The 9952-nt window shown below is 38.5% G+C and overlaps 1 protein-coding gene and 1 long non-coding RNA gene across 3 annotated transcripts in view; both read left to right on the top strand.

Annotated features, from left to right (window-relative positions):
- Window positions 1-7812, top strand: part of LOC103131789 (uncharacterized) — a 20757-nt gene extending 12945 nt beyond the window's left edge. The window contains exons 3-4 of one of the 2 annotated variants that reach the window (XM_016666909.1): window positions 6929-7291; window positions 7422-7812. In XM_016666909.1, coding sequence (XP_016522395.1) covers window positions 6929-7291; window positions 7422-7591 — 533 coding nt within the window. In that variant the 3' untranslated portion in view covers window positions 7592-7812. Of the gene's footprint in view, window positions 1-6928; window positions 7292-7418 lie in introns of both variants that reach the window. The other variant, XM_016666908.1, reaches the window with a different exon arrangement.
- LOC103131791 (uncharacterized) lies at window positions 7-1172 on the top strand. The gene is made up of 2 exons (XR_475440.2): window positions 7-296; window positions 403-1172. It is a non-coding gene; the product is annotated as an uncharacterized LOC103131791 (long non-coding RNA).
- Window positions 7813-9952: the final 2140 nt, after the last annotated feature.

Here is a 9952-nt window from a genome sequence, read left to right as displayed (position 1 = left end):
GGAGTGGACCTTCAGCACCAGGACTCAGGGATCCTACAGGGAACTGTTCATCTACTGTGAAGCGAACACGGATCATGGAGTCTTTGTTCTTTATCGGGTTCATGAAGGTGTTGAGATTCCAGAGTCTCAGCATGATCAGTTTTCAGGACGAGTCCAGAGTGACAAAGACGTCCTCAGAGAAGGACGAATCAGACTCCATGTGTCCAGACTGAGGACTGAAGACTCTGGTCTGTATCGATGTGGAGTGAAAACTGAAGATGGATCTGGGATTAAAAGCTGCAGACTCAACGTCTCTGGTGAGTTTATGTTGCACTATCCAAACTCCAAACATAATAATGGAATGTCAAAACTTTTATAGCTGTGGGAAAACTTTAAGGCTCCTTCATTGTTCTGTCCGTCCAGCAGCTGCTGATGTCTCTCCAAAACAGAGACCGACCTTGGATCCAGAAGCAGAAGGTCGAGGAAGGATCGGCCTCCATGTTTCTCTGGGACTGACAGCAGCAGTTGCAGCAGCTCTGATCTTCAGATTCTTCTTCAGTTCTGTAAAACATCAGAAGGATTCAAATAACTTGTCAGCCTCTTGGAAGATCCTAAAGGTCCATTATGCTGCTGGACAAATGGCTTAATGTTGGACTAGAATATGTTGGTGTCCAGAGGAGGTTTTAGTTTGACTGCTGGGTGTCCAGGTGCTGCTGCTAAACAAACCCAGATCATTATTCCTCCACCACCGAGCTTTACAGTTGGTTTGGTGAGTTGAAAACTAGAAATCTGGTTCTTCATTGAGATGCAGCTGTGAAAACCAACAATCTGCTGCTGATCCATTTAGAGACAAGATTTTATTGGTGACTCTCCATCATACTGGTTCAGCCTTTTCCCTACCGTTTTGTCATGACCTTTAACCTTTAACAAGCTACTTGAGGCCTGGAGAGTAATTTGAATGCAATTGTTCCTTAGCAGTGAAAGACTGGAGTTTGTGAAATTTACATTTTTATGTTACTGTGAATATTTTTATGAGACTGTTTCTGTGTCATATTTAATTAATGTATTTAATTAATGTAGCATATTTAGACTGAAAGAGGATGCTACTATTGAGCCCAATGCTCTTTATCTGTAGCTTGTATGCTAATAATTTTCTCATGTCTTTACTAAATCCATATTTTTGCAGACATGTCAGAATCTGTCCTGCTTTTGGAAATTTGTTTAACCCACATGCAGAAACACCATCAGGAGATCAGAACATTTCTTTTAGCTTTGTTTACAACAAGTTGAAAAGTGTGATAATGAAGGTCCAGGACAGGAACAAAATCCACGCTGGCAGGCTGGCTAGGAACACTGGGGACAAAAGAGAGACGCGAGTCCAGCAGGGTGCTAAGGTCGGATGGTGACAGTGGTGCAGGCAAGGCGATCCGCCATGGAGGGGCGAGAGTTGGGTCAAGAGGAGGTTTGCCGAAGTGGGAGGAAGTTTCCAAAGAAGATCCTGGTGGTGCAAGTGGCAAGGCACACCGGTTCCTGTTAGTGTGTCCCAGAGGCGATGGAGGATGAGGGGCGAAGCAGGTTCAGGTAGAGCGGCGGTGGAGCAGTGATCAGCCGCAGGGGCGAGAGCGCAGTGGGGGTCGAACAGGAGAGAGGAAACCACCATCTGGGTGGAATCCCAAGTAGAAGCGTATCTAGCAGGGCAGAACACAAACGTAGGTGAACTCTGAATTCAAAAGGCTTCAGATCTGAGACTCTGAGGGGCTGGAGTCAGGAAAACACTCTGGACTCAGAGGACCGGCAGCCGGCTCTTCTTATGCTCCACTAATGAAGGAAGATGAATCGCAGGTGTGCAGGAGAACCTCAGAGAGTCTCAGCTCCCAACCTGCTTCCTGGACATCTAGTGAGGGAAGGAAGGGACTTATGGGTGGTGACAGAGGTTCCCAACAGGATCTTTATTCACTGTTGAAATGTTTGATTGTTTCCAGAACTGAAATCAACTCTGGCAATACGAGTTTCTTACTAAACTGATGATCTATTCATTGAAATGTACAAATCTGTTCTCTCTCTGGTTTTAACAGCAGAAATTGAAGGTGCAGTCCCAAACTTCATCAGTCCAAGGCCAAACAGATCTTTGACTGAGATCCAGTGAATATGCCTAATAAGAGTTACTGCGCCTTTTTAAATCACCTTAACAACAATATCATACATTGTTTCCAAATTAAAGAGACAAGTGAGAAAATGGCGTCAGTTGAATAAGAAACAAAAAAAGGATGAAATCAGAGCAATGTTTAAAGATGCTTGGTTTAACAATATTAATTTTAAAATATATTAAAAATATTTTAATGTATGATTCTTCATGTGTTCCTGACTCTTCTGCTTTGGATTTGCTGGTTAATCTGTTAATGTTGTGTTCATTGTGGGACAACAGAGAGAAACATGGAGTTTTCTGACTGTTTCTGATGTTCTTGTAGGGCAAGTTTAGACCAGAGTGCCAGAAACCTTTCTTATCCAAAGCTGAACTTTTATTTTCGGTGTTTTTCCACACATATTATTTTGAGACTGAATGTGACAGTGCATGTTCCAACAAAGCAAAAAGGGAATGTCTGAGGAGAATTTAATGTCACTTCTGGGCACAGCCTTTTTGCTTGAAATGAAATTCTGCTGGAAATTTCAAAAGTTCTCAAAACAGAACTTCTGCACAACATACTGCATTCTGTCATACTGCCCAGGGGCCTCATGCGTAAAAGAGTGCACAGTTTTCACACTAAAACTTGGTGTTTGCATTCATTGATATTTTTTTTGTTGAAATTGTGTAAATCATGGATCTATGAATAAATATTTAGTCACCTGATTTGCTGTTGATCAGAAGCCTCCAACCATCCATCCTGTCCAACAAATAATACATCAAGATACCCACCATGCACAGGGAGAACATGCAAACTCCATGCAGAAAGACCGGGCCAGGAATCGAACCCAGAACCTTCTTGCTCCAAGGCAGCAGCTCTACCAACTGCGGCCCGATCTGAAACATGTTCTGGTGTTTCACTGCTGCTGTGTTTGTTTATCACCACAAGGTGGCAGTAATGATCTGTTTCAACATGGATCTTTCCTGTTTTGTCTTCAGTATTAAACTCAACTTTTCCACCATGTTGATGAAAAATAACTGAATGTTTATGAACCAGCTGATCCAACATCTGTCCTGATGTTCTTCATCACTTCACTGATGTTTATTCATCTGATCATTTCAGGTCAGATGTTTGTGAGATGAAGTTCAGAGGAAACTTCCAGAAAACTGTTCTTCATGTTATCATTTGTAAATGTTGCTGAATCATTAAATAATTATATTGAAGCTGAAGCAGATCCATCTGATTCCAGGTCTGAACTGAAGTTTCTCCTTTTCTCTCCAGCTGCTGCTGATCAGCTTCAACCTCCGACTGAGAATCTACAACCAGACAGTCGAGGAAGAATCGGAGTTTATGTTTCACTGGGACTTTTAGCTCTTATTGTTTATGTTTTACATCAGTTTTAAAATGCAAACTAGAAAGAAAATATGTTTATAATAAAACAGATGAGTTTCTCTCTGAAATTACACCTGGAATCTGAAAGTATAATACAATATTAAGATATTATTCATTAATAGTTTATTATTATTAAGGGAGTAATGAAGAAATATTTGAGCAAATATCTAGTTTGATTTTAAAGGTTAAGTTTTAGCACAGCTGTTAAAACTTTCCTCTGAAAAATGCTGATAGTTTCTTATGTTTTCTAAACTCTTAACTATTTATTAAAGTTTAAATGTTGTGAATAAATGTCAACACATTGTAAACAAGATAAAGTAAAATATGTTCTGTCTTGCTTTTTCTTTGCTTTTTTTTGTGAAATTGTGGAAATAAATATTTTCACTTATAAATCTGTCTCATTTAGTTTTAATTTTTCACATTTTCTCAACAGTTTATCAAAACTTAAAAATAGATTCATCCAGGCCATCTTAGTTGTTCTAAAGTTTAATTTGCTCAAAGTAACAAAGTCAGTTTTAGTGATTTAAACTCACCTGAGTGAAGTTTCCCCCCCACCTTCTTCAAATCAGACAAAATTGGTGTCAAACGTTTGTGTTGGTTTGGCTTTGAAGATATTAATGAAAGTGTAAAGGTCAAAAGCGGGAGGGGGGCTGGTTGACCTTTTGACCTTTACACTTTCATTAATATCTTCAAAGCCAAACCAACACAAACGTTTGACACCAATTTTGTCTGATTTGAAGAAGGTGGGGGGGCAACTTCACTCAGGTTTTAACCTCTGCAGCTGAACCTGAAACATGTGAAGAGACACAATCTGCCTGGAAACAATAAAACTCTGAGATCAGAGGAGAATCACTGAGTGGAAACGAGTCTGGATGGAAAAAAGTCTTTATGCCATCAGTTTGGAGCAAATGTCAGAGTTTCTGATTCTTTAGTTGTTTATCCTGAACATCTTTACTGAACGTCTCTGATGATTCAGTCACATTTAATCACAGGCTGACCTGAACATCCAACATTTATTAACTCTTTAATTCCTCATCCTGGATCCAGATGTTGAAGCTGAAGCTGCTTTGATTGGAGGAGAAATCATCAGAAGAAGACGACGGAGGAGCTGATGGTATCAATAATTCACCAATATTAACTTTCTCATTTATTGGAGCCACGTCAGCTTTGAACGGTTTTACACGTTAGAGGAACCTGAAGTTAAAACTGGAGAAAAGATTCAGAAATATTCTGTCTTCCTCCAGGACTCTGGGTCTGTTTTTCTCTCCGATCTCTTTTATAAAAACATGATTTTATCAAACAGCTTCTATGAACACATGAAGGGTCACTGATTCATTAAAAGCGCTAAAATATTTCTCTCACTTCTCTCGTTTCTCAATAAGACCAGGAAGTTTTTTTTTTAATTTTTTTTTATAAGACCAGGAAGTACAGACCGCGGCAGCAAGGAGGAGCAGTCAGCCAGGATGCGTTCAGGTAACCTCGGACGTTGAAATGTTAAGAGACAAATAGGACAGATTATAGTAAAAATAACAAAACAAAAATAAAAGGGTTCAACATTAACATCAGATTTATCTAATCAAGCATTTTCCTAAACCAGCAGTAAGAAGTTCAATCTGTGTGTTTCTATGAAATCAGTCTGACCGAGGCGTCCTTCGTTCGTCGTCATCCAGTGGTGTCACGTGACACCACTGGCATCAGAGCGGGAAAATTGAAATTTGCCCGCTCTCATTCTCTCACATGGACTGCAGCGGATGGATGAAGCTCATGTCTGAGACATTCTGGGTCACTCTGATTTATTTATTTTTTGTCCTCCAGTTTTTCTCTGTGAAGTTTTTTGTTTAGAAGCGGCGATAACTCAGTTGATCCTCTGCAGAAAATCAGACGAGTTTCTACAACAGAAAGTCATTGCAGCTCTGATGAAACCGATAAAACCTGCAGCCTCTAAATGGAACAAAGAGGTGAGGATATCAGAACATGATCTTAGACCTGATACTTGTTGTTTTCTTCCTCAAACTGATCAGCGGACTCAGACGAAGATGATCAAACTTCTTTCTGCAGGTTTTCCTTTCCAAACGAAGCGGAACCACTTGGTGGTTCCACAATGTTTGGTTTTCTTTATAGTAGGCAGGATCTGTTGCTCCCTTTGTTCACATTGTTTCAGATTAACTAGTGATATTTAAGCGATGAACTTGTTTCATACGAAGAGATGAGTACAAACGTGAAAATGAAAATATTAATGAATAAAAATCTTGATAAAATAGAGAAACTTGATGAAGTGGATCTATTTTCACCTCCACCAAGTTAAACTCATGTAATCTGATCTGAGCTGATTTAATAAATGTTTTCTGGCATTCAGTGACACATAAACTCCATAAAATACAGACTGAAGCATAAAACAAAGATAAACAGTAAAAGGTTTATGTTACTGAGACTGAATTAATATGTTTAATGAATATATTCATTAACTTAATTCAGGTTTTATTTAATAAATCATTTAGTCTCTTTTGATTAATTGAAGTATATAATTTAATATTAAATAAACCTTTTTCAATTAATGAACATTTTGCAGATCATAGAAGCAGTGGATTATGGGATTGTTCAGCTTTAGTTTGTAACTTTGTCATTAATAGAGAAAGAATAAAATCACAAACTCCTGCAGATTTTCAGGTTGATGATTAATAATAATTAATCTCCTGAATCCTGACAGATTAAATTAATCTCCATAAAAATAAAGTTTCTGCTCTGAAATCAGAAGTTGAAGCTGCTGCTGTATTTACTTATGGCCACAAGGTGGCAGTAGTGCTGTTTTTATTTTTACATTTTCCCACTGTATTATAATCTGGTGGGCCACCAGACTTTACTTCCTCCAACCATCATGTATAAATATGAGACAGTAATGATGATTACATTAGGTTTATAGTGACCCATTGATGAGGACGAGGTGCAAAGTGGGTCGTCCTGTTAGTCTCACTATTATTTCCAAATCATGATGTCGGCTTGTGCATGTCAGAATTTTTGTAACTTTTAACATTTTTCAACACAAAAACATGGTGGACTGACCTACTGACCCTGACACTGAGCTTAACGGGTGAAGAATGTTTTACCATAACAGATTCAAAGAAACTTTAATCACAAAACTAGAAAGTTGAGGAGTTTCTACCTGATGAATCTAAAAGTCAGACTGTAGATGTTCCTCATAATGTGACCGATGTTTATTAATGTCCTGCTGCCTCTCCTCCTCCTCCTCTTCCTCTCTCAGGATGAAGATGATCTCCCTGCTGCTCCTCATCCTCAGCTCATGTCTCTGTGGTCAGTNTCTGTGGTCAGTCTCCATCTTGTCTTTGTGACAGAAAGCTCTCTAGATGGAGCTGAAAGACTCCCATGTTCCAGTTCTCAGTGTGTCTGCTCCTCTCTTTCTCTCTCTGTCTCCTCAGCAGCAACATTTGTAGTGAATGTGACCCAGAGCAGCTATGAGGCAGAGGAGAACCACAGCATCACTCTGGAGTGGACCTTCACCACCAGGACTCAGGGATCCTACAGGGATCTGTTCATCTACTGTGAAGCGAACACGGATCATGGAGTTTTAGTTCTCTATCAGGTCCATGAAGGAGTTGAGATTCCAAAGTCTCAGGATGATCAGTTTTCAGGACGAGTCCAGATTGACAAAGACGTCCTCAGAGAAGGACGAATCAGACTCCATGTGTCCAGACTGAGGACTGAAGACTCTGGTCTGTATCTGTGTGACGTGAAAACTGAAGATGGATTCAACTCTGGAAGATGTCGACTCAGCGTTACTGGTGAGGAGAAAGTAATGGAAATGTTTTCCAATGAACAGTTAGAAACTGACATTTATATCCATGATAAACATAATTATCTCAAAGTTAAAACTTCTTGAGTAAGTAAATAATTTCTTTTCTTTTCCAGCAGCTGCTGATTATCTCCAAACTCAGAGACCAAATTTGACTCCAGAACCAGAGAGACGGACACATATCATCTGGATTAAAGTAGCAGCTGTGATATTTGTGATTATTCTAGTTGTAGTTCTAATTTATACTCATAGGAGAAGCAAGACGCCTTTAACTCAACAGACTCTTTGAGAAACACATGAACTATGTGGGAAAAGTCTTGATTTTCTGTTTTAAAGAAATAAAAGACTTTAAAACCTTATAAATCAGTTTTCAGTTAAATAATTTTTTTTATATGTATAAAGTCTCTTGTCACTGCTGTTGGGTTTACCTCTAAGAAGAACACTGTAAATTATTGTCTCAGATGTTCATTTTTAATTCCAGTTTTATTAAATGTAGTTTTTTCCTCCTGATCTCCATCAGCTGCTGTTTTTGTTGCTCCATTAAATCTTCATCCAGCTGTTTCACCTCAGTGAGCATCAAACCTCATGAACATCCAGATGTTAACAAATAAACTCAACTTTAGTAGAAATCATTTCATCCAGATGGAAAACATCAAAGTCATCAGAGGAGAGTTAAGTTATAAATATCACATTTTATTGCTGTTTTATATTATTGTGATACTTTTTCTTGTTTTTCTTCATAACTAAATGTTATGAATATAATTATATGAAAACTAAAATGTTTCTATTTGTTCATAGCAAACATTTTGCATAATTAACTCACCAACCACCAATCTTAATAATTTGTCCAGTTTTCCTCCAACAATCCATAAATAACATTTTCTTGTGATAAATAATAAATAATTTAACTAACAGGACAATAATCTCCTCTCTCTGGGTAAATGAACGTCTCCAAAACAAACAGCTCAGTTTCATCTCATTAATATATTCTTAGACTTTGTAGATCATCATATAATTTCTCTTTTTAAAACTGACTCTAAGGTAATTTATTCATGTATAATCTGCCATCTTTATGTTTATTAAAAATAACCTTATTTTTATTACAACAAACCCTCTTAGACAAATCTTTTCACAATAAACCAGCTGGAAACCTTTTTCTCTTATGAAGTTTTTGTGACGATCTGTTTTCTGTGTAGTTATTTTTGAGGTTTTTCTGTGTTTTGTTCTGTTTCCTGTGAGTCTCTGTCGTCCCTGTTTGCTCCCAGTTGTGTCCAGTTCCCTGATTTCCTCCCTGTGTGTTTAACCCCACCTGTTGTCTCTGTCCTTCGTCGCTCCTCGTCTACTGTTTGTCATTTGTCTGTCTGTTTCCGTTGCTGCCTGTATTTCTCAGTTTGTTCCTGGTTCTTTATTAAATCATAATTTCATCATGACTACCCAGGTTGACCGGCGTCTTCCTCACCTCCAACCACTGGACATCATGACAGTTTTATTGTTTTCAGAGGAATTTGATGCAGTTCAGCATTAAAGACTTTAATGACTTTAATGTTTTTCAGAGAACTGGTGCTTAAATTAAATAGCTTCCTATTAAATATTTCTGTCTAAAATCTGGTAAAATATCCTCTAACAATCTGATGAATCATCTAAACATTCATTTAAAATAAATGGTCAACATTCAGATCAGCCCTTAGTTCACAGATGATGATAATATTTTCCTCATTAACCTGATAGAGTCTCTGAGTCATTTTGGTCCAAAAGGTGAATTAATATTAATTAGTGATTCCATCTGATGTCTGATATTCAACATGTCTGATGTTATTATAATAATCATCAAGTCTCTCCAGTTAATCTCCATCTATTGGTTCTAGTTTTCGGACTGAGCCTGGAAATCCCTCAGCATGACGACATTTTATACTGAGCTGCTCTCATCGTCACTCATCGTGTAAAATCCTGGTAACAGGAAAAACTGAAGTTTTCTAAAACCGTTTGGTCCATTGATCAGAATCAGAAGAATTTTACTGTCATTGTCAGAAAGACAACGGAAATGCAGGTCCAGTACAACCATCCATTACACAACACCACACTGGGAGGGGGAGGGGGGCGAAGCGGAAGAGGGAAAGTTGGTTGATCTTTACTTGTTGCAACGTATGAACGTTTCTGCCACCAGGGGGCGACAGCAGCCCATTGCAGACAGTCATGTTTGAACCTGGAAACGAACTACAGTTACCTTTGCCTTTCACATCTACGTCATCTGACTCTGTACTTCTGAACCAATCAGAAACCGAGGCAGAGTTTGTTGTTTAAGGAAGTCAGGGCAGCATTTCTATCTCCAACCCACATGTCACAGACTTTGTTTATCCCATTAAATCATTGGTTACATACATTTTTAAAACATTTAAACATTTAGTAAATCCAGATCTACCAAGTATTTTGTCTCCTTCCTTAAAGTTTTCCTTCCAGTTTTTCTCCTCCCTCTCTGACTTCATCAGCCTGTAAAAGCAGAGCGATGTTTCTGTTTAGCTTCATCAGCTGGTTTCCATGCCGACCTCTGGGTCTGAAGGACTGTGAGGTTCAGCCTCTGCTGGTCTGAGAGCTGGTAGAAAAGCATGTTTATATAAAAAAAAAAACGGTGTGACAACTAAAGGCAATAAGA

The sequence above is a fragment of the Poecilia formosa genome, unplaced genomic scaffold (genome assembly GCF_000485575.1).
Source record: "Poecilia formosa unplaced genomic scaffold, Poecilia_formosa-5.1.2 Scaffold836, whole genome shotgun sequence".
In the NCBI taxonomy this organism is placed as follows: domain Eukaryota; kingdom Metazoa; phylum Chordata; class Actinopteri; order Cyprinodontiformes; family Poeciliidae; genus Poecilia; species Poecilia formosa.
This window is presented reverse-complemented; position numbering and strand designations above follow the sequence as displayed.